This window comes from Olea europaea, unplaced genomic scaffold (assembly GCF_002742605.1).
Source record: "Olea europaea var. sylvestris unplaced genomic scaffold, O_europaea_v1 scaffold1352, whole genome shotgun sequence".
NCBI classification, from domain to species: Eukaryota; Viridiplantae; Streptophyta; class Magnoliopsida; order Lamiales; family Oleaceae; genus Olea; species Olea europaea.
The window spans coordinates 109,611-135,852 of NW_019231018.1; the positions used below are offsets into that span (position 1 = coordinate 109,611).

The window sequence follows — 26,242 nt, forward strand, 5'->3', positions numbered from 1 at the left end:
CCAAAATATTGAAAGATAAAATGTAGAAAAATACTTGTTGTATATTATCATTTACATAATATATTACAGATTGATGCTGTGTCAAAAGAAAGTGGAGAGTTTTTTTTTTTTTTTTTTCAATTGTGCTACACGTTCATCACAATTTATAAATTTGTTTACCAACATATGATGGTACTGTAGCATGTTCCTTCCATTTTTAATTTGATTAATGAGAATTTGATTCAGCTCCCGTTTGCCCTCATTAAAATAATAATAATAATTATTATATATATTATTTTTTTTAATCACACATTTTCAATAAAATAATATTACACTTAAATAAAAAAATTCTTTTTTTAACTATATATTCTCCAAAAAATTAATATTTTAAAATACATTATTTTCAAAAATCTCATTATAATGCGGCCAAACAAGGGCTCAATGAAATTTTGATATATTAATTGTTGGTAAATCGTTATACAAGCGGTGAGCTACATACAACACAATCCATTTCTTTATTGATAACATTTTTTTATATTTTCTATGTAACCTTTTCTTCACGGTTGTTATTAGTCAGCATCAGTTGATGGATAAGTTTAATAGGGAAATTTGCACCTTGGTCGTGTGTCAAAAATAAGCTAAGGTCTCGAACTTTAAAAAATGAGCAAGTAATCTTCGACTTTTTAATACTCGTTCCATAAAATAGTCATGTTATATTCCTAAAAAAAATTATTCACTTTAAATTTATATGGATAGGGAAAAGTTTTAACTTTCACAAGTTACGTAATAATTTAACAATGATTTGAACGTACTTCTATTGTTAATAACTAATTTGCAGTTCTAAAGAGGGTGACATTGTAATTTCTTATAATTATACTAAATTTTAATTATATTACACTTATATTTTCAACTTTCTTATCGTATACTAATTTTCGATATTTCACTAATTAACAAGTCTATTCTCCTAATATAGTTTCTACACAAATATATTTTTCCACTAATTTTTGATATTCCACTAATTAACAAGTCTATTCTCCTATTTTTAAGCATGTTAACAGAGGTTTTGGATGATAATCGCCACTGGAGATAACTCGTGCTATTTAGTGAAAAATTGGGAATAAGAATACGATGAGAAAGAAAGTAGAGGATTTAAGTGTAATAATAGTAAAAAAAATGTGAACCTTTAGAGTAATTAAAATGTTGGACAGATAGTCCAACTTGCTAGAGGTAATATGTTTATATGGTACAGATTTTTCCTTTAATTTTGTTTGAAGAAGTGAAAAAGACAGAGTGGGGAAAAGGTGCAAATAATTTCCCAAAGAATAGTGCTATTCGCAGTTAAAACTTTCGGCAGTCGTCATATATGACATACACTTGACAGTTTTTCATTTGATGTATAATTCAAAAAATCACTACCATATCTACGTATCAAATACCAAATTGTCAAGTGTATATCACATAAGGCGACTATTGACAGTCTTAACTACGAATAGCATTACTCTTTACCAAAATATTGAAAGATAAAATGTAGAAAAATACTTGTTGTATATTATCATTTACATAATATATTACAGATTGATGCTGTGTCAAAAGAAAGTGGAGAGTTTTTTTTTTTTTTTTTTTTCAATTGTGCTACACGTTCATCACAATTTATAAATTTGTTTACCAACATATGATGTTACAAGATTTGATTGGTCAAAATCTCATCAAAAATAAAAATAAAAATAATTCAATTTCTTTTTAACATCTCATCAATCTGTAAAAAATTATGTAAATAATGGTGTACAACAAGTATTTTTATTTTATTTTTTATATTTGATTAATGAGATTTTAACCCAATCAAATCTATCCACATGACTGTTGATAAACGAATCTGTAAGTTGGGAGAATGTTAGATATTTATACAATAAATATATTGTGTAAAAAAATAACTAAATTAGATGAAGTGCCTAATCGTTGAAAAGTATGAAATTTATCTAGGAGGTCAGGGGTTCTGTTCATATTCCACGTGAAAAACTAAAAAGTCTTTGATTCCTGGACTTCTTGATTAAACTAATTTTTTTAATTTAAATCATTTTCAAATTTATTTAATGAGTCAAACTAACAAGTATAATATGACCGTTTTTAAACATCTCATTATCAACAATCCATTAAAAATTGCAAATATTTCTGAATCATGGCGTAGGCAATTACATATATTCTGACTATATCAACTCATATCTGATTTTTAAAAAATTACTTAAAAATGAAATTATTATTTTCATATTCTGTAATTTTTCATACTCAAGTTTTATATTTATATATATTTTTTGGAATACGCTTGAGAGCTAAAACTATTCGTGATTGTTGAACAAGTATCTAAATGTACTTAATCAAAACAAGATTTGTGATTGTATTTAAGAGTGATCAAATTGTATTATCTAAAAAGGTGGTTCTTTTGTTGGAAAAGGGTATACAGATGAGAGTCTGTACAAACTCAATGTTTATGTGATTAATAATACCGCATCTAATTTTTTCTATTTATTTGCTTAATTCTTATGATTTGTAGCATGTTAAACTTTGACACGTTAACATATCTCTATTAAAAAAAAATTAATGAGTTTGAACAGCATTCCAAAAACTGATAATTTTCCAAATACGAAATGTTAAACTTGTATTGAATCTAAATATGCTAGAAAACAATTTTATAAAGCTGATAGAGCTACTTCAATTTTAAGTTTACCACATTCTAATTTATGTGATTTAAAAGGATATATTACACGTGGTAGAAATAAATATTTTTTAACTTTCATTGATGATTATTCTCGATATTGTTATATTTATCTTCTTAATAGTGAGGATGAAAGTTATTCAAAATTTGTTTCATAAAAAATTCAAGTAAAGAATTATCTCGACAAAATCATTAAAATTTCAACATTTGATAGAATAAGAGAATATATTAGTGACTTTGACAAATTTCTGTATTGATAATAGTATTATTCATGAGACCTTTTCACCTTATTCTCCTCAATCAAATGACGTAGCTAAAAGAAAACAATAGAATTATTAAGGATATAGTCATTTCAATGCTAAACTCTTCTAGATTACCTTTTTAACATGTGAGGAGAAACCCTTCTTACCGCCTATTTATATTATTAATAGAATTTTCAATAAGAAAAGTAATGAGTCCCCTCATGAAACGTGGAAGTATAGAACACATTCATATAAGCCCCTATTTGGTGCTCATTTTAATTAGATTTTTTTGGACTAAAACTCATTTTTCTAAAGTGTTGACAAGACAGCACAAGCCTGGCACCAAAGTACTCTGCCAAATTGCGAATTTAGACAATGCCATTGAGTTATGTTCTCCCATTTTTGCCCTCGTTTAGCAATTGCTGTCCTCATATTTCCCTTAGAATTTCCAGCCCTACCTTCTGATTTCCCAATCGACCCGAACGGCGCCCTTGCTTCTCCCGCAATCGGATCTCTCTGTTGATGAGATTTTCAAGTCACATCGTTCCGACCACCCAAGATTCGTTGTCCAATATTCGTCGGTTGAAGGTAAGGTAGCCCCATACGAGATCGTGTGGTTCGTGTTCCTTGCACCCGGATCTCTCCGCCTACCATTTCCGGCCAACATCCATCGGAGCACCTTACCAACATCTGCTCCAGGCTCCTACCGACGGTAACTAGGCTCTTCAACAACCATTAGGTAATTGTTCTTCCATTTGACCACCACAACTGCCACAGCTCGTTGTACAGCAAGGTTCGACCTTGATTTAGTTTCAGGGCCTTCTGAACATCGAACTTCCATCACAAATCCGCTCCTCACAATGGATAACTTCGGCTAGCAGAGGAACTGTTTTCCCGAAGACTTGGTAACCATTATACACTCTTCCTTAGAAATGTTCATCTGTAGCTCAATGAAAAAGTTATTGGGCGTTTATTAAATAAGTAAAATTATTAACTAGAATATACTCACAAATTTTTTATACTTTTCTCCTTATATTTTGTCTCCAATTCATGAGTAAACCGTTTCCATAGATTAAGAATGTAATGTTTCTTCCGGGCAACGTCACATGTCAATGCAATTGCAATTGGCTTCTTTCCAGTTCTCCCCCAATAGTAAATTGTAGGTGTTGAACATGTGACCCGAAATGAATGTTTGAAGGGTAGCTAATTTTGAAACTTTATTTTCCTATTCATTCACATTTATTACAAATTGCTCAGACTCTGTGTTTATACAAAATTGATGGGTTAGTTTATGTTCATAGCAAGTGTGTATTTCGTCCGCAATTTAGTAAAGCTCATTTTTTGGTTTTTATATTTCTTGTTTGCTGCCTGTTCCCATTATGCTTCTACGTGATATTGCAAAATGCAATTTGACCGAGGATCATACTGTGCCCCTTTTGCCCTCTCGCCAAATGGTGAACTAATAAAAAAATGTGGAAGTCCCTTAAAAAGCTTTCAAGATGGGAGCCCTAAATACTTGACAATAGGCTTCTTTCCTCCCTGCCTCTTTAATACATCCAGTTAATTTACTTTTGTTACACCTTCGCTGCTTTACAAATTACAATTTTCTCTTACAGCTCGGCACTAGTGGCAGTGCCCACCCGATGCATTGTGCTGCATCCGACCAGCAAGACCCGTAGCCAACGGTGCAAAAGTCAGCCAAATGGAAATCCTTGGAGTCCAAGGTCTTCATTTCAACATGCGAAACCGTGATCGCAAAAGGCCACCGATGAGGCAAATGCTTTTCAACAAAGGGATGGCTGCATATCACAAAAATTTTCAACAAGAAAGCTGGAAAGAACTGGACTATATCCTAGATGAAGAACTACTGGAGTGAACTGCGGGAGCAACACAAACACCTGTTCGAGCTGCTGCAATGTACAGGAATTGAGTACCACTCGAGCACCGGTACAATCGTTGCTCCGGAGCATTGGTGGGACGCCAAAATCAAGGTGCATTATTTCCATTATAACTTCCATGTACTATCATGCTGTGTCTATCTTATTAAAGTTGTGTGTGAGCATGATTGATATACAAATAGAATTTCTTAATAATGCTAATTTCATACTGTGACGCTTAGTATGTGACACTAGTTCATCCACATGATCTAGATCAACATAGAGGTTCATTTGCTCTTGTTAATGCATTGGTTAATTGTCGTTAACTGCATGCATTTGAGTGTTTCCTTCTAGTTCATGCATTTGTTTATTCGTATCCTTTTCCGTTCTAATATCGTGTTTCATTATTCGTTATGTTTTCATTTTCATTTGGAAACAAGATAAGCCAAAGTATGCGAAGTATAAGCACATTGATTGCAACGAGATTTATGACACTTGTGGAAAGCTGTTCGGGGACACCTAAGACGCAACGAAGTACGCGTTGTCCCCAACAAAGCTGTCGCAACGTGGCTTTGACCTAAGTACAGATAGTGATCGAGAAGACGTCGGCGACAAGTTACCAATCAACACAGAGGGAACCGATTCTAGTGGCAGTCCAAACGAGGACAGAGGAAACTCTTTGATGAACATATCCGGGAGGCAAAATGGTGACAAATGGAAAGGAAAACAATGGAGAGACAGATGATATAAGAAACGGTACAGTGCTGGAGACGTGTCGACATCACTTGAGTAGATGGTTAGCGTCAGAACAGATCTGGCCTCCATTGCGAGATCACATCGTAACAGAGGAATGTCGGTCAACGAGTGTGTCGACGAATTGCTCTCGTTGGGTTATGTGAAGAAGGGTGATATGCTCCACTTGTTCGCCATGTAGTTTCTCAGCGACTAAGATGATCAAAATTCGTACTGTGCTGCGAAGACACCAATTCTGTGCTTCAAGTTTGTGGAGTACTGTTTCGAGCGAGACAATATATCATGTGAGTGAAAGGGGTGATTGCTTGGCATTCGACTTATGCTGTTGTGCACTTTCCGATTCATTTTTTTCCCTGCACCTTTTTTTTGTGCATTTTACTTGTGAGATTTAGCTGTAACTGACTTTAGAAGTTAAAAATTTTCTGTGTCGCATGTGAACCTGTTGCCTTGGAGTGATTTGTACTTTCACTATTATATGTACCATATTGTATTATTATATTCTTTTTACATGTGATTGCACAGCATAAATGGGTAGACAACTTTATAATTGGCAGAGAATATATTTCCTGCAACTTGCAATGAATTTTCTCTTTTTAGAAATGAAAACTGATTTGAAAAAATTAAAACATTAATTTTGGGAATGCCATCACAAGTACATTGAGCACTCTATAAATATCAAATGCAAGTGGATACAATTGTTGAGAAGATCCAAGCTATTTGCAATATACAAACACCTTCTCACGCCTCCAGTAGGTTGTAGCCATTACCGCTTGCAAACAGTATTCTACGTCTATAGAGTCATTAATTCACGTCGACGTTGCCCAAAGAGATTGTCGAATGACCCAGTGGTCTTCTCCGGTTCGAAACAGATTGTGACATTGAGTCGTTGTCCAACGACAAGTGGAGTGCCGAAGAAGACATGATGCAACAGCTGCAGGAGAACATTACGGCGTGGCTCGAATATTGTCGAGTTGCGGAGCATATAGTTCGCGAGTACTTGGCACCAAACGGAGCTCGTCGATATCTATTCTCAACTATGCGCTGGCCATATTTTCATGCTGTAGAATATGCATGTGTATCCACGAACGTGCTTTCAAGAATTTAAGATGTATCCACCCATGTTCATGTACTTTACGCACATTCTACGTGACCAGTATGGCATATCGAGCGGCGCGAATATCGACATATACGAACAGGTGGGAATGTTCTTGTGCATCTTGCACATGGTAAAGGATATCAACAAGTGCAAACACTGTTTCGTCACTCATTATAGACCATAACGCACCATTTTAAGACGGTGCTGCGTGTGTACTTAGCTTTCTATGTTACCATGATAAAATTTGATCCGTTGTACAACAAAGGTGTGGCCCACCATCAGCTGAACCCGGAGCGCTATCCTATATTCCAAGTGCGATACTCGCATCCAATAGTAAACTCTTCTTTTCCCAATTTCATTAATGGTTTTTCGAACAACAAAATGGTTGTCTGTGAATGTTTGATATTGCAGGAATGCATTAGTGCAATTGACGGTACGCATGTCAGAGTTGTATTGCCGAGACAGCACGGAGAAATTTTATTGGAAGAAATGCTATTCCGACACAGAATGTCCTAGCGGCATGCAATTCAACCTATGTTTTACGTTTGTCCTACCAAGAACAATGGGGAACATGAACGACAGTTGCATATTGGCCCAAGCCGTACATAGTCCGGAAGTAAATTTTCCACAACCCATAAATGAGAAATATTACCTCGTTGACTCAAGGTTCACGAGAGCGATTTAATTTCCATCACTTTTCCTGTCGAAACGTTATTGAGCGGGCATTCGGTGTTTGGAAACAGCGTTGGAAGATTCTAGATCGGATGCCAACTTGTAGCGCAGACTTCTGTGGTAGTGGCCTCAATGGAAATTCATAACTTCATTCAGAGAAACGATCGGCTCGATGAGGGTTTCCGAAGAGCGGAAGAAATGGATGACGACGAGGTTGAGATCGACCTTCTCGATGAACAAGATGAAATTGTAGCCGAGATGGATGTCATAGGCGAGGAGAACATGCCATGGCAACAACTATGTGATTACATGACACAGGCATTACGTTAGTAGTTGAACACGGGGGAGAAATTATACTTTTGTTTCCCATCATTTCGTTATTCGTGGGACATACGTTTTATTATGTTGTTGATTCAAAGTGTCGGTAATCGTTGTCCGTAACCCGTTAATTTTCTATGTTTTCGTTTATGAAAATTAATCGTGTTCCGTTTATTTAACTTGTCAAATATCAAATTTGTGTGAGTGTGTGTACGTATTAATTGTCGAAAACCACGTACCTCCAAGCACATTTTCACTCATCTTCAAGGGCAGTAATTGAAATTTGGAAAGTGGGTCAATTGGAAATAAATGCTGCCCAGAAACTTGCAGGAAACTAATTGTCAGAATGCATTAATTGCACACCTCTGAAACCCACAGATTTCACTACTATTATGGAAAAAATGGGGTCAGAATGGGGGCCAAACCGGGGTTAAATATCTTAAAGGTTGGGGGTATTTTAGCTAAACATTCTATTCCAGTACCTAAGAGAATTAAATTTGGTCTGAAAACTGTTGCTTATGCTTTTATAGGTTATGCTCTTTGCAGTAATGCCTATGGATTTTTAATCATAAACTCCAAAGTAATTTGATTGATAAGAACACAATTTTTGAAACTAAAGATCCTGAATTTTTTTAAAACAAATTTCATGTTAAAGAAAAATCTGAAGGACTAACTAACTCTATTAGTATTCCTTCTAGAGTTAGAGAAGGGCCTAATGAATTAGAAGAAGCTAAAATTAGGAGAAGAAAAAGACCTATGACTACTACTTCATTCTATCCCGACTTTCTAACCTACCTAATTGAGGATAATCCTAATACTTTTAGTGAAGTTACGTCTTTACCGTAATTTTTATTTTGGAAGGAAGCTATAAATAGTGAATAAGATTCCATTATATCTAATAATACCTGGAAGTTAGTAAACTTACCTCAATAATGTAAGACAATTGGATGTAGATGATTGTAAGAAGAAGCTTAAACATAATGGTTTGATTGATCAGTTTAAAGCAAGACCTGTAGGTAAAGGCTATAAACATAAAGGAGTAGACTTCTTTAATATTTATTCACCTGTTACTAGAATTACCTCTATTAGGATGTTAATTATGATTGCTTCATTATATGTTCTTATTATACATTAAATGGATATTAAAACTGTATTTTTAAATGAAGGTTTCGAAGATGAGATTTATATGGACCAACCTGATGAATTTGTTGTAGAAGAATTTGATGATAAATTATGCAGACTTAAAAAATTCCTTTGTGACCTTAAACAAGCTCCTGAGTAATGGTATGAAAAGTTGATATAGTTTTGACATCTAGTGGTTATGTAATAAATGAAGCAGATAAATACATATATAGCAAATTTGAAAATAATTTTGGTTTGATAATTTGCTTGAGTTGATGATATGCTGATAATGGAACTAGCTTAGATATGGTTAATAAGACCCAACAATTTCTGAAAAAGAATTTCAAAATGAAAGGTTTGGGTCTTGTTAATATTATTCTAGAAATTAAAATAGTAAAACACGCGGGACGAATTATTTTGACCCAATCTCATTATGTAGAGAAAGTGCCTAAGAAGTTTAACTAATACATTTGTATTCCTACTAAAACACCTTATGACGCAAGTCGGTATTTTAGAAAACATTTAGGTCTTAGTGTTTTTGCTTTAAAATATGCTAGTGTGATCAGATGTATCTCATGAACCGTACAAGATATGCGGTCAATAGATTTAGCAGGTATACTAGTAATCTTAACAGTGAACATTGGAATGCTCTTATTCGCATCTTAAGGTATTTGAGATAAATTATTGACGGGGAATACATTATACCAAATTACCTGCTCTAATTGAGGAATATAGTGATGCTAATTAGATTTTCGATACCAATGAAAATAAATCTAAGAATTAATATGTATTTACCTTATGAGATGGTACTGTATCTTGGAAATCGACTAAGCAAACTTGCATTGTGAGATCTACTATGAAATCTGAGTTCATAGATTTAGATAAGACAAGTGAGGAGGTTGAATGGTTAAAGAATTTTCTCATGCACGTTCTTTTGTGGTCTAAACTATTTCTAGCTATTTTTTATCCTTTGTGACAGTCGAGTAGTTATTTAAAGAGCTTATAATTCATCCTACAATGGAAAGTCTAGACATATTCATAAAAAGCACAATATTTTGCATCAACTGCTTGAGGATGAATATAGCTATTGATTAGGTGAAGTTAAGGATAAAATTGCTAACCCATTAATTAAAAGATTAGCTAGAGAGCTAGTTTAAAAAACATCAAAGGGAATGGACTAAAGCCTATTACAAACTAAATCACCTATAATGGAAATCCAACTTTGCGATCGAAGATCCCATGGACAAGGTTCAATGAGACAATAAAGTTATTGGAGTGGTCCGTGGGGGTACTACATTGGATTTATTCCAAACTCCTCCCTATAATGCGTAGTGCCGATTATATCGATCAGAAAATGAGCTAATGCTCTTATGCTTTTAATAATTGATATTTAGTAGGGTGTTTAGATACAGTGCACCTTTAATAGAAGCAATATTTGAGTGTGGAAGTGGGGCCGCTTTCTATGAGAGTAGAGGCTAATTCTCTAGAACACTCAAAGAAACTGTGAAAGTTCATGACCAAAATGAACACAACCGCAATAACTCGATGATTGTTTTAGAAGTCATGGGTGGGTTCTATTGTAATATTGTCTCAGTTTATAACTATAATTGCAGAGCTCAAGACATAATTCACTTTACATTTAGCAAACTCGATAAAAATATATAAAGTCATGGCTCAAGTCGATAGACAACTAAGCATGAGTGATTTCTATTGTACTACAGAATAATATTTATATTTATTTTATTTCTTTCATGTGGGGATTGTTAGATATTTATACAATAAATATATTGTGTGAAAGAAATAACTAAATTAGATAAAGTACCCAATTGGTGAAAAGTGTGACATTTGTATGGAAGGTCGAGGTCGAGGGTATGGTTCACATCTCAAGTGATAATTAAGAACTTTTTGGGCTTCTTTGATCGAAATAATTTTATTTATTTATTTTAATTATTTTCGAATTTATTTAATAAGTCAAATAAGCTAGTATAATATGACCGTTTTTAAATAACCTATTAAAAATTGCAAATATTTCTGAATCATGATGGAGACAGTTATATATATCTAGCTATCTAAAATAATATCTATTTTAAAAAAAAACGAAATAATCATTTTCATATTCCATAATTTTTCATACTCGAGGGTTATATTTATATGTATTTTTTGGAGTACATCGAGAGTTTTAAAATCGTCATTAACTGTTGCGACCTTCGTGGTTGCTCTATAAGTGGTTTGTTCGATCATTGTATGATGGGAATACCACAAAGGTCACAACGGTTAATGACGAGCAATTTTACTTTAAGATATCATACTGTCACGATATTCGATTAATCGATTAATTCTACTTTCTTCATTTTACAGTTCTAAAATTTACTGTAGGCAATTATTTTCGAGGAAATACATGAAAATGGCCATTTGACCCAACCATATTTCCACGATGACCTTTGACCATTTAAAAAAAAAGAAGATAAAAGTTAAAATAGATTTTTATATACCATTTCTCATAAATACCCCCTTTTCTACAATCAAAGAAAAGAGAGGAAAAAGGCAAAAAAATAAAAAAATAAAATCACACGTATACAGTCGGGATCCGGTTGAGCCCCACGTCTTCATAGTCTACCCAACACCGACCACCACAAAACTCGTTCATTATCTTCAACACAAGGTTAATTTTTGGGTTTAAGATATTGATTTTTCATTTTATTTGTTTTCTGAATTTGTGTATTAAATTGTTATGTATATATTTATAAGTGTTTATAAGATATTATTTAGGCAGACCCATGTTGCAAAACCATGGATTTAACAAACAAAAACAAGCAGGCTAGCCTTTCTTGATTGTACCGAACGGGTCTTGAATTTGACTAAAACAGGAATAGTTCCTTTAGGTGTACTCCTTTAGGGATTTAAATTGAATTTTATTGAAATATGTGAAGTGAGCTCATCGAAAATGACGAGAAATCACCATTTCCGATGAGCAGTCGGTGAGAACCTATTGTTGATTTAACAATCGGCTCAACTGATCGACTCATTTATTTATTTATTTTTATTTTTATTTTATATCTTTCTTCTTCTTTTTTTTAGGTGTAAATGAGCCTTTTTTTATTCCTTTTCCTTTCTTTTTTCTTTTTTTTTCATTTTTTTTCTTTCCTTTCTTTTTCTTTTTGTTTTGTTTTTATTATAATTTTTTTGAAAATTGTTTTAAAATTTAGTTTTTCTTCATATTATAAATATAATTTGTTGTTCGATTTAAAAATCTTTTTAAGTGTTTTCATTTTATGATAAAGCATAATTTTTTTCAATTTTAATTAAATAATATTTAATTTTAATTTTAATTACTCAACTTTAGTTATTTTTTCCTTTTTTGTTCTTTTTTTTTGGGTCATTTTTCCTTTTTTCTATATTTCTTTTTCTTTTTTTGTTGTAGGGCGACTGCAGCATGTTCGTCAAAAAGTACATTAAATTTTTGAGTATAACATATAATGTTGATGAAATAAACCAATTGTGGATACAGATTTGGAGGAATAAGTTAGCATGCAATTTATACGAATTTAATTGTGATATGTAAATAGTGTATATTGAATTATTTTTTTAATTATGAAATAATTATAAATATTGTTAAATTCATGTAAACATTGTACTGTTATTTTTTTTAATAATTATGCAATAATTGTAAATATTGTAAAATTTAAGTAAATATTATACATTGAATTTTTTGTAATTATGAAATAATTGCTTATCTAATTATGAATAGATGTAAATACATTTCATTTAACATCGACATCATTACACACCGATCTAATTGTCATTTAGGAAAATTTGAGTTGTACAAAATTGAGGAGTATGCACTATTACTCGGCATCTACGCGGTCGAGGAAACTTCCGACAGATGGTATTCTAGACGTACGTGGATATTCAGGACCACGCGATTCAACTTCTGGTGGCAACAATGTATTAAGTGGGATAATATGGTCAGGAACTTCCCACTCAACTTCATTCGGTAAACGAAATATAGTCTCAATATAAGCTGCTCTTCAAGAATCGACTGTGTAATAAGGAGAGCATAATGTTCTAACTGCAAAACCTCGATACATAGCTACTGCGACTACATGTTCACATGAAAAACTCTCTAACTGAAATCGATTGCAAGTGCATGTGTTATCACTCAAGCCCACCATGTATGACGTATTATGTGCACATTTCACGTAGAAGCGCAACACTTCCACTGGTTCCACATTCAACAGTCTCGTAATCTCTGTAGCCTTGAAGAGTTTGTACTCTTGAGCCGGGGCTATCACATTCGTGCACTTGCCTTGGTATCTAGCTTTTAGAGTTAATACCATCGACAAGAATTACAGGTCGCATTACATTTCGAAATCCTTGAATGCATTGTCGAAGAGTTATGAAGAAAAACTTAAAGCAATTCTCGCCCTCCGTCTCAATAAAAAATGTCAAGCCAAGATTAGTTTTCCCCAAGTTATGGCAATACATGGTAATTTAGCATAGCTTTCCTTGGTCGAGCCCATTAAATCCTCCAACGCGCATTCTTTGGTCTTCCAAGCTTTTTAGTAGCTTATGATAATTCCGTACTCTCGGCTAATGTTGTTAATAAGGTTTGAAGGTCTATAGATCGTCTGTGGGTCCTAATACTAATACATTGTTTGTCAATCAATAAACCATGCTCGAGCTTGCTTGTGATCATTTCAACAAATTTTCACTTCGTAAGTATGTTCCCGTGTATACTTGTAAACCACAAATAACTCATTCATATCCATCTTAGTCGCTCACAAGTTCCAACGACAACTGTGGTTGACACAGATTTGTTTGATTTCTTTACATTGAACTCAAAATTGTATTTTAATGTCATTAGTGCACAGTTTCCTACAAATCTTTTTTTTTTCAAACAGTTGTTCGACATGCAAATCCTTATCATCAGATTCACAAGCAAAGAATTAGACGATGTACCACTTGATCCATCTCCTAAGCTCTCACCTCGCTCATGTCTTTGACAGGATAAAGTAATCGAATCCTCATCTGTAAATTCATTTTCATTATCATTGTCATGAATTGTGAGATCACGATAATGAACAACTGTCTCAAGAATTACCACATCATCCTTACGAGCTATCTTCATTGCATCTAAAAAATCATTGACATTGCTATCTGCTCCATTCAAATTTTCGTGTACACCTTCGATAACATCTTTCCTCACTAAAGTCATGCAATGAGTAGCTGGAGTTGTGTCCATTTGGTTCAATTCTAATAGATAATCCACTTCAGCATCAGAAGTAACCTTCTTAAGTGGAATTGAAATGGATAAATGCCCGTTGAATAGAAATCTCAGTTCCATATCGTACTGAGAGGTATTGACATTGAACTTGTTTCGTAAATTATGGTACATTTTCAGCTTATGATGTACTCTCTATTACGGAAATTGAAATACCACCTAGTATATCACTCCTCCATTTTCATTCCAATCGACCATTTTCATTCAATTCGAAATTATCAAAGTAACAAACCATGATTACAACTATACTTGCATCTCGAAACAAAATTTTTAATTATATGAAAAAATAGTCAGAAATTTGGCTCAAACCACTGAACAAAATTTATTTCGAAAAAAAGTTTTACAGCCCTAGCCGATAGTAACAGTCGGCTGTTACCGTCGATCGTAATGATCGGCTGTTACGCTGGCCGATCTCAAAATGCTAATAATTTTTTTCTTGTTTATGCTTAAAAAAATTATAGATCTGGTAAATTTTTTCTACAAGTATTAACTATGTTGAAATAAGATTTATCGATTAAAACGTGTATTAATCTAATAAAAACGAAATTATACATACGTAAATATACTTACAGGTTTGCAGTGATTGATATAGAAAAATATTTCTTTGTTCAGCATTCAATAAATTACTGAGATTTTGAGATTGAAACGAATGAGATATGAGAGAAATTTTATTTGTGTTAGAACAAAAGATAAGAAAAATTATCAAATTTTGAAAGTTTAAGTAAAAAATGTTTGGTTTTCACTTTTTAACTAATAACGTCTTTTAAACAAAACAATGCCCTTGTTTGAGCCACATTATATTTTTAATAATGCATTATTGGAATATTGTCTTGATAGAAAATGTTTGATTAAAAAATAAAGAAAAGTTTCGAATTTGTGTGTAATATTATTTTATTGAAAAATGTGTGGTTGAAATGATATCAAATCACTGGTTAAGAATGTATTTTTTGAAAAAATGTGACTCAAAACATAGCCAATATCTTGTAATTGTACAATATACTTAAGGGTATCTTTGTTTTTTAACAATCAAGAGGTCATTGTGAAAATATTCAAATGTTCAAAAGTCAAAGTGAAAATTGAATGAGATGACCAAGCTAATTTTAAAAGTATCCCATTAATTTTTATATAGTACAACCGTAAAATGTAAAGGTGAAGAACTTGATTCATTTCCCCATGAATAATGGATTTTCTTTTTATTAAAAGCAGACAAATCTCGAACGGATACCGAAAATTTCTTTTCCAGATTCTCTCCACCTTATTTCTGTATTGCTTTTTTACTTTAGAAAATAGACAAACAAAATGGAATATTGAAGAACCTATCCTAGATATAAAAACCATGCATCAGAATTCAGAACCTAATATGTTATTTAATTTAAATTACATATGCTCCATTTTGCTAAGAAATATTTTTTCATTTATTTGTAAAACTATAAACAATTATTCAAAGATTACATACACTGAATACCTTTACTAATATGACAATAATTTTAAAAATAATAAGAGATTGTGAAATTAATTAAATATCTTAATAAGTGTAAAAAAAAAACTTATAATTAAATAAATTATTAAACAATTTCTTATCAATAAAAGCTCACATTGATTAGCATTTAAATTAAAGTTGACTAATTGAACATTTTGTGTAGGCACTGCCTCGATTTTTGTTACTCGTTCTTTTCATTTTATTTTAAAATTAATTAAAAACTGGGGCCTAAACTACCCGGAAATAGGTAGGGAACACATTTTCTACACCATCAATAATTTAAGGACCAACTTGATAGGTCACGCTACTGTTACGTTCTAAAATAATAAATCTGGAAGAATGTGATACTCGTTTATCGAGAAAATGGTGCAAAGTACATTTCCGCGTAAACTGATAACACGTAAAGAATTAACAAACAGTTTGATGACATGGAAACATTTTTCGTCAACAAAAAATTTAAAAGTTAAATTAAAGTGGAAATATTGATAGATTTGATAGGAGTAAGAAAATAATAGGTCGTGGTAGGTAGATTGACTTACCAAAACTTGAAACGAAATAAAATTACCACAATTTCCACATTATAAACAATTTATCTAACATTCTTGCATTCCTCAAAATCAACTTTTATATCTAATTAAGATGGTTATTAAATCTAATCTCATCCTTTTCCTCATTGATCTTCCTTGATTGCCTCAATTTTTATTACCATCGTCGCCATCACAACAGCCATTGCATTTGGTGCCCTAAAGGGTGGTTTTGCTAGATTTGAAAATATTGGACGAAAAGACCTTAAGGTTGTGGAAATTGGCCCGTTTGCCGTCGACGAACACTATTAGGTTGTAACTCAAATTCTACGTAATTTGGGATTATAGTTCATGGAAGAAGCCTAGATAATTTTGGTTTAGAAGTCTGGATATATAAGGCATCAAATTTCGTCATGCATTGAGAGTTTGATTTCGATAAGGACTTTGCGATTAAGAACTCTATTTCATCTATAACTCCAAGATTTGGCTTCCATAAAGACTCCACAAGGTGTAGGCTCTTCATAGGTTTAACATAACAATTAGATCATTGTTCTATACATTAGAAACCTAAGATAATTGTTTAAACTTAGATTGAGAGAATTAAATCCTATAAAGACAAATTTAGTTTTTTGCTATAATAAATTCTCTCCTTCTTCTACAAAAATCTTATTTGTTGTCTGATTTATTATTTTCATATTGTCTATATTTTCTCATTCTTTAACTATTTGGCCGAATTCTCAATAAATTAATATCAGAGCTGCTCCGCTTTCAACAAAGTGGTTCCAGATCCAATCCAAATTATAACAAGTTGTATTAGAGTTGAAGGTTTTCGGCTATTTCTTGTAATATCCAAATTAAATATTAAAGAGAGGTTGAAGGGTCAATTGTTTTGAGGATGACAAATATGAAATTAGATATAGCACTTTCGCATTGCAACAGGAGATTCTCTTTATGGCAAATCAAAAAGTCCTATCACGAATGCATCTTCATCTTTCTATTCAAATTCATTATGACGTGGAAAAAGAGAAAAGTGCCGTTTGTTGTGATTAAAATTGGAACAACTTTGTATGATAAAAAAGCTTAACAAGTAAGTTACACTTGAAGCAGCGGTTGTATTCTCATTACTTGATGGAAGGTGAATCTTTGGAAGATCATCTATCGGTGTTCAAAGAAATAGCCGTTAACTTGGAGACCATGGAGGTTAAGTATGATGAAGAGGATTTACGGCTGATATTGTTATGGTCATTGCCGCCTTCATATATGACTTTTAGATATACCATTCTCTTTAGTCGAAATACTCTTACTATTGACGATGTATGATGTGTTTTATTTCAAGGAGAAGATGAAGTATCCGGTCGTTTGATTTGAGGCCTAGGCAAAGGGTCAAGATATTCATGAGAGGAAGACATGGTCATGAAAGGGACAAAGTCAAGGATAACAACAATGATATAGTTTGTTGGTATTGCAACAATAAGAGGCACATGAAGAGGGATTGCTACAAGTAGCAAAACAAGTTTGCTACTATAGATCAAAAGGAACAACCAGGAGATTATGATGATGCCACTCTTGTAGAAGAAGATTGCAGTAATGGAGATCTTTTGGCAATTACTGATAGTGACTCGAAACCTGACGATGATTGGATTTTTAACTCAACTTGCACTTTTCATAATTATCCAAATCAGGAATGGTCTTCTTCATATGAAACAATTACGAGGGTTCCATGATGATGGAAAATAATGAACCTTGTAAAATAGCTGAGATTGTAATGTCAGAATCAAGATGTTTGATGGGATGTTTAGGAAACTTGGTCAGGTTTGACATGTTCTAGGAATAAATAGGAATGTAATATATACGAGTATTCTAGATTCAAAATGGTAAAATTATACTAGTGGAAGTAGAGTTTTGAAAGTTAGTAAGGTACCAAAATTGTGTTAAGAGGGCAGAGAAAGTCCTTGTTATATGTGTTACAATGTTAGCCGGTCACTGTGGATGTAGATGCAGCTTATGGTTTGATAAGTGGTGAGTCAGGTGGAGTCTATTGTGATCGATTTGTTCGTGGTGATTCAAACAATAATATTAGTCTTCTAGCAGCTCTGGTGGAGTTAGTTATGATATTGGAGATCATGTTGCTCATGGTGATTTGAGCAGATTTGACAATTTAAGTGAGGTTGGAAATGCTCATGGTGATTCGAGCAGTTTTATTGACTTGATTGGCGCTGGAGGTGAACGGGATGATTCAAGTAAAGTTGGCACGCAATGTAGTTCTATTGGTAAGCAGAGCTTAGAGTTAGTTTACAATTGCTGAGCATGTTCGGCAGGGGTATGGTGTGCTAGAAAAAAGACATGGTGGAAGAGTTGGAAAATGACTTGAAGAGTGAAAACTTAATTTATTGTTTTGGAATTTATGTCAAATTGGAGTTTGTTACGTTGTGACACAAATTCCATGTGATTTGGAATTATAGTTCATGAAGGAGGACTAGATAATATTAGTTTAAAAGTCTAGATAGATATGTGATCAAATTTCATGATGCATTGAGAGTTTGATTTGGATAAGGTATTTTGAATTAAAGACTACTTTATCCATAACTTCAAGATTTGACTCCTATAAATAATCCACAAGGTGTAAGCTCTTCGTAAACTCAACATAACATAAGATCATTGTTATACATGTTAGCAACTTGAGAGAATCGTTTAAATTTAAACTGAGAGAATTAAATCTTGTAAATACAATTTTAGTTTCTTGGTATAAGAGATTCTCCTATTCTTCCACAAAAATCTTGTTTGTTGTGTGATTTATTATTTTCATATTTTTCTTATATTTTCTTGTTCTTTAATTATTTGGTTTTTATTTTTTGTATCAGTGGAACTACTGCATACGAGCTGTATTGATAAACAGAAAGAATCAACAAACATACTGGGTTTGAAAATGTTGCGACCTGCAGGAATTTCACAATTATTGAATCCATATTTATCTCAATGAATTTTATTTTCTCATAATTGGGATCCTAACTTGGGTCATAGATGGGATCGAGCAAAGTGAGAGGAAGCTCTGGTAATGCTATCATGATGCATTGCAACATGTTCTTTAACAAAAAAAACCAAATAAAAACAGGTGACAGCAAAAAAATTAAAAAATAAAAAAAATAAAATGATCAAGAACCAGATAAAAGAAATATTAATACATTGGTGAACTTGCCAGATAAATCTGATCTCACCCATACAACTGACCAGAAAGAAGAAATAAGATCTCGACAATTCATCTATGCGTCTTAAGAGATCTCTTGAAGTGGGATTTCTACAATCTAATCAAAGGCAACTCGTAATGTCCATTATATCTATAAATATCAAAACAAACTACTAAAAATCATCAAACACTCTTCCATTCCTCAAATTAACATTCAACTCTAAGATGGGTCTTAAATCAAATCTCTTCCTTGTCATAATCCAGTTGTCCTTGGTTGGCTCGGTTCTTATTGGCACCACCATTGCATTTGGTGGATGGAGTGATATCAGCCAGAAAGATGGTGTTTCTGGAATCAAAATAGTAGATAAAAAGAAAATGGCCAGTTTGCCATTGATGAACACGACAAGCAGCATAAGGCCACCTTGAAATTTCAGCATGTTGTCAAGGCTTTACTTGCAGGATCAAAGTACATTCTCATCATCCAAGCAGAGGTCCAAGAAGTATGCTGCCATTGTTGGAACCAAGGGACTCAAAAGACTGAATGACTTTCTCGAAGTTTTGGAGTTGAAGATGATGGTATAATAGAGATACTGTCATGGTTTGGTGTTTTCTACGCAACATGTCCTAGATAAATTATAAGCAGAAAATTGGAAAATTTTCAAATAATGAAATGAAAGAAATTCTTGGAATTCAAAATGCTAGAAACCGTTTCGTTCGAGGAAAAAAAATCCAATTCTGCATTTCAGATTTGCTTTGACGTGAACAGAACCAAGAAGTTCATTTACATGGTAATATTGTGTGTTAATTTTGGTTGGGCAACTTGTGAAATTTGAATTCCATCATTATTAGTTTAAGGGTTCCCCTACCAGCAGACTTCACAATCATGTTACCTAGACATGTCAGTGTCCTTACTCCCTTTTCTTGCCCATGCATGTAGCATTATCGTAAGCGACCACTAAAAAATTAGTTTGGGATGCTATATTTTGTGCATCACATTAGAGCATAAAATAAAATGGGAAGATTGTATGAAGAGGGCAGAAATAAATTTTATTAACATGGAGCCACGACAAGACATTGGTTGTGATCAACAATTTGCTAGACATTGGAAACAAAATAGGAGAAGGAAAATCTCAACTGGTCTTATGAAAACTTGTTCTAATGGCTGCAAGATCCTGTTATCCTAGTCTGCCTACACAGTAAATTGGTTTTTCCCAATCGTAAGACATGCTCTTAAAGGCAGTTGATAGCTAATGAGGGCACAGCATTTTTCTATGTTAATGTTCCTAACTAAGCCAAAAGCAACAGTCAGATGAAGCTGGAGACACGGTTCAGAGAAGGAAGCCTGAATTCTACAATGAGCTTAGACCTCCCTTAAAAATCACGACGGAGGAAACAAAAACATGACTAGGAATTTCAACAATTCAAGCATAGTATTAATTTCAGTAATTTGTGCATTACATTCAAACTCTCTCTCGTCACAAAATGATTTCAGACACAAGAGGATGCAATTGCATTTTCAGATCAAGGGGTATGGGGGCAGATAAAAACCACATTGCCATCACAACATAGAAGCAAGACAAATTACAGAAGGTGTTTTTGGAGCTAACAGTTGCCACAGATATATGAAAAAGATAAGTGTCCTTGAATGCATATTGAGACAGTTAGCCTTTGAGCCACTCTAATTAGCAATATCCTGTTGAGAAAAGTGAAGCCAGTTTTGTTTGACCGTTCCCATCAACATAACTTAACAGATAGATAGTGTTTCTAATCTCACCAAACATATCATTCTACTAACTGAAAAAATAAAAAATAAAAAACACATCACTTGACTCGGAGAAAGGACTAGTTTTCTAGTAACCAAAAATTTCTTGGCAGAAGAAATGAATCTGCCGCTTTTCTACACCGACCTCCACATGTTATTGGTTCAGAGGGTCAGTTTGAATCCAGCTGAGAGAAAATCATCCCTGAAGAGAAACATGATCACTGGTTAAACTATTAGGTTAAAGATGAACATGTTATCTTCCATCTAAAACATATAATAACTCTATAGCTAGATTTGTTGGACAAGCAAGTAAGAAAATCCAATTCATACACCACATACTAACACTTCAACGAAATAATGATGGAACCAACAAACAGTAAAGATACATACTAGATTAATAGTTATTTGGCATTACCTCTTCTTTGCAATCTTCTTTTCTTTGTTTTTCTCTTGTCCTTTTTGTTTTTCAGTCAAATCAGTTTCACTGGAGCTATAAAGCGATACAAGGCTTCCGACACAAAGCTCAGCATGAAATGGGGGACCAAGAGAATCCAGAGCATAAAGAGATTGACGATAACCACGAATAGACTTAATCTTACTAGCTTTCTGTCTTCTCAAGTCGTACCAAATAAGGCATCTACCATCATAATCCAAGAGAACCTTATCACCACTTTCTGAATAAGCTAAAGGGCACAAACCCATGTAAAGCTCAGGGACTGGTGGAACGAAGGACAGCAATTTAGTCCAAGACTCCTTCACTCCATATTCTTTCATCACCCAGATCTCGCTTGTATTCATCTTTTTAGGGACAAGAGCAGTGAGACAGCCGCCCATTGCCTCAACTGAAGATATGCCGATATTTTCACCAGTCAGGTCCATTTCTGGTACCTCATAGAGCTCTGAGGTGCCAACATCAAATGCTATAATAGATTGACTAGAGCCATAGTGTGGACATTTTTGAACAACTGTGTGCAAAGCACCATTGACATGAACACCCCATACTCTTTTATTATTAGGCAGAATGTAGGGAAAATCCTCAACTCTTGTCCACAAATTTGATTTCAAGCTATAAACCTTAGTTTCTGAAAACAAGTACCTGCCATTGGCATCCCGAACTTCGACCACCCTGACAACCTTATAGTCATCGTTTTTAGAATCATACCCAAAACCAAATGCTTCACGTATGTACGCCTCTGTTCCCTTTGGACATTCTACGGGTGTAAAAGGTAATTTCTTAACTTTCCTCGTTGAAGGATTCCACAATAAAGGCTTGTCAGAAACCAGAAGCACTAATCCATTGCATGAGTTTAAAATGATGTGATTCTCAATTGGAAAAGATCCAATGTCTATGCGGTTCAATGAATCTAAACTTAAGCAAAAATGATCATCCAAGCCGTCAAGAATGAGACTACAATTGGAACTAGTTTTCCCGGCGTGATTCAAATGCAATTTTACGAAATCTTTACTGTCTATTATAGAGCACCATGGCTTCGAAACGCACCTGAAACGCAAGAGGAATTTGACACGCATCCAAGAAAGAATCTCCGCTATGATCTCTCGTGGTAGTTTTCCCATGTTGAAGGATTACGGGATTAGGGTTTTGTTAGATGGAAATTGAATGGATTTTGCTGTAGGACAAGTATAGAGGAGACCCAAACGCACTGGGAAACTGCATTGGATTACCTAAGATAACAATTAGCGCGCCCTTGTGCTTGAAATAAGATAAATAAATAAATTGGAAGTTATTTTCTGAACTCACTACGATAATCGTTTACTTGACATCCTATATGACGGTTTGTGATTTGATATATTAATATAATAATTTTTTATTGTCATATACATCAAATCACTATCTGCCCGTTGACTGTCGATAGTCAACAATCGTATAGCGATGTCGTTTATTAATATTAAATTAAATAATATTAAAAAAATTTCGATCTATATTAATATTAAACTAAAATGTAATAATCGTATATTTATACCATATTATAATTCAATACAATAGAAATAATATAAATTACATGATACATAAGATTTCTTTGTGTTATCAATGTTTAACAAATTGTTTGTTTGACTAAAAGTAGTTGAGATATTAGATACACCACTACAAGAATTAGATTGAGATTCAGTTGAAAAAATCATTCCATAATCAGTATAAGAATTGAATGTTAGTCAAAAATTAAACGTAATTAAAATTAATTTTAAAATATAATGAAAGTTTCAATTTCCAATTCTCATCACCAATTCATCACAAATTATAAATATCCCAATTTCTTATTTTCGATTTTCATAAATCACATATTCATATTTTACGATATTCAAATTAATTTTTAATATCATAATTCACAATAGATAAATTTTTAAATTTTCAAATAACATATAAATTAAAACTCAATACTCATAAATCATATTTTATAAATTATTAAAGCATAAAATATTTAAAACGACAAAAACCAACAAAAAAAAAATAGTCATTGACTCGCCTAGAGTCTTAACACATATTATTTTGTTAAATTTAGATTTAAAATTCAACAATTGCCATGATAGTTAAGCTTTCAATCATCCTACCTAGAGGTTATAAGTTCATTTCTTTAGGGAATTAATTTTGGTAAATATTGTAGAAATAAAAATTTTGCACAATGAAACGGATGGGAAGGACTCAAACCTAAGACTTGTAATATATAAATGAAAGCTCTAACCAACTACACAAAGAAGAGGTTTGAAAATAAAATGAACTATTAGTTGTATAACTTAAAATTTTTATCTATTATAAAAAAAATAAAAAAAAATTCTTCCCGGCAAATCCAGTTAGGGCAGTTGCCCTAACTAGCCACCACCTAAATTCTCTCTGGCCACATGTATGTCGCGTAGGACGATTACAGTAGTGAGTGACAACAAATATCATTATTCTTATGTTCTAACTTTGATGTGATTTTTAAGACAAAAATTGAAAAATCACGACTTAAGCAAGAATATTTTGACACATGTTTATGGGAATCCATAGCTTAAGCACGAGACCCTCGCGATCGATATTTTATCTAAAATTAAATTATTGAGTCATTTGTAACGTTTTGCATTAACTGTCAAATATATATGAATTTAGATTGCAGATTAAACGAGTAGATTATTCTCACTGCTGAATTTGAAAAATAATAACAATTCTCAATTTAAGTTTATCTGGAGGTCTAGATCTATCATAAATTTTATGGGACCGTTTTTGGTTGTAGATTGATTTTAAATGGTTTTTAATAGACCTAAAACAGTTAATTAAGTTTTTGGGCCTGCTCAATAGTAATTTTGAGAATTGATTTTTTTACCGTTAGGAAAAAAGTAGGGGCCACCTGTAAGAGAAGAAATCAAAAATTACGGTTAGAATAATGAAACAATTATGAAAAAAATCAATTTTTTAGGTAAAAATACTACCAAACAGGGTCTCAATCAAATTCATCTATCAAATCATTGAGAGGAGAAAAGAGAGAAAAATAATTTTTATAAAAACGTAATTAATTTGGGAAGAATTGTGCATATTTATTAATGCAAGTTTTATCAAAATTGTTTGGCAATGTAATTTTACTTTTTACAATGGTTCTTACTTTAACCATCCTTAAAATTTGATTTTTAGATAATAAAAAATAAAATGTGTTCATAAATGGCTTTTCATCACAAAATAATTTTGCATACTTGTTTATGCAGTTTTATCGAAATTGTTTGGTAATGGTTCTTACTTTAACAATTTGATATTGGATAATAATCATAGTCGTCTACAATGACCAAAAGAGTGAGGCCTTTCACATTTATGCTAGGCTGTCGACTCCCATGAGCACTCTACGTCGATGTCAGGCTGTCGACTCCATGAGCACTTTACCTCTAGATTTTTTCTCAGAATTTCGATTATCTTCCTCAATTCTTAATCTTACGATCAAATCTTTGAATCCCATTTTTTTGCGTTTATGTTTTAGGTAGTTCTCTAAGTCTTTCCACATTTGAGGTAATTTCTCAATAATCGCAATGACCTAAAATGACTCATTGAGTTTCATACATTTTGCATGTATCTCATGCAAGATGACTTGCAGTTATTGGACTTGATTCATTACTGTTTTAAAATATATCATTTTGAAATCTAGGAATTTGCCTACAACAAATTTCTTCAATCCGACATCTTCCATTTTGTACTTCTTTTCCAATGATTCCCGCAGTAATTTAGCTGTCTTGATCGAACTGTATACACTGTATAGTGAGTTGTCAAGGCAATTGAGGATATAGTTTTTACACAAAAAGTCACTATAACTTCATGCATCGAACGCCGCTCATTTTTTAGGACCTGTTTCTTTCTCCTCAACAGTTAGAGCATCTTCACTCAAGAATTTTATCAAATTCAGAGTTGTGAGATAAAATAACATTTTCAGTTGCCATCTTTTAAAATCCACTCCTTTGAATTTTTTCGATTTTCTCCTCATGAGCATTATTGAGGGTATGACTGATGTGGTATTACTTGTCATAGTCTTAAAAAAATTTCGGAATATAAATTAGCACGTAAACATATATATTGTCTTAAGATTGTTGAATAAAATTCGAGAATACTGTGCTGTAATTTATATAAATATATAGTGAATAAACAGTTGAGCAAAATTTCGACTTATAAAATGAGCTTAATAAAATTAGAATGGTAATGGTTGAAGCAAGAGTTCAACTCTTTCTCCTTCAAACGATAATGCCCCGCACTGGTACTGACGGTCTCCTGGCACTCGTCTTCTAAGATACAACTACCTCGACTTGTAATAGTAGCACTCCAAAATACAAGACCCGATGAACCTACTAATATTTTGATCTCTCGAAAATCGAAAGACTAAAATGCACGAAATTAATAATTAAAACTGAAAATGCAAAATATAGAATATTGCAGGACAGAAAGACAGTATTTTACAACAGAGCAAATCAGAAGAAATTTTGGAATAAACAAAAACAGGGATCTAGGGTCTAGTAAGTGTGTTTTTGCACACTTATTTAGTTCACAAACATGACTTAATTATGATCAAAGAGTTTGAATTATAGCTTAATTCTATGTAATTATATTTTGTAGGACTATATTGATAAATGTGGTGGAATTCAAGAGAAAAGAAACGAAAAAGAACCAAAAATGAAGAAAATCCAAAGTATGAGAACTAAGTTGCAACATTTTAGTAGTTGATTCGGATCATAAAATGAAGATTAAATATATTGCGGGTTCAATTGGATGCAATTA

General features: G+C 32.9%; 1 protein-coding gene and 1 long non-coding RNA gene across 2 annotated transcripts; one reads left to right on the forward strand and one right to left on the reverse strand.

The window, feature by feature from the left end:
* Positions 1–3,248: 3,248 nt before the first annotated feature.
* LOC111375245 lies at positions 3,249–6,070 on the forward strand. Its single transcript, XR_002699283.1, has 2 exons — positions 3,249–3,836; positions 4,548–6,070. It is a non-coding gene; the product is annotated as an uncharacterized LOC111375245 (long non-coding RNA).
* A 14,835-nt stretch (positions 6,071–20,905) lies between these two features.
* Positions 20,906–22,684, reverse strand: LOC111375246 (F-box protein CPR30-like). The gene is made up of 2 exons (XM_022998049.1): positions 21,416–22,684; positions 20,906–21,202 (listed from the first exon to the last, which is right to left on the reverse strand). The coding sequence occupies exons 1-2, from the start codon at positions 22,573–22,575 to the stop codon at positions 21,163–21,165; spliced, it is 1,200 nt and encodes a 399-aa protein (XP_022853817.1). The 5' UTR covers positions 22,576–22,684; the 3' UTR covers positions 20,906–21,162.
* Between the last annotated feature and the right edge of the window lie 3,558 nt (positions 22,685–26,242).

Excerpts from the sequence above, each read along its gene's own strand:
- LOC111375246 (XM_022998049.1), bottom strand. The coding sequence starts at position 22,575 with ATGGGAAAACTACCACGAGAGATCATAGCGGAGATTCTTTCTTGGATG. Across the intron at positions 21,203-21,415 it reads AAGAAGATTGCAAAGAAGAG|GGATGATTTTCTCTCAGCTG; the intron begins GTAATGCCAAAT and ends GTTTCTCTTCAG.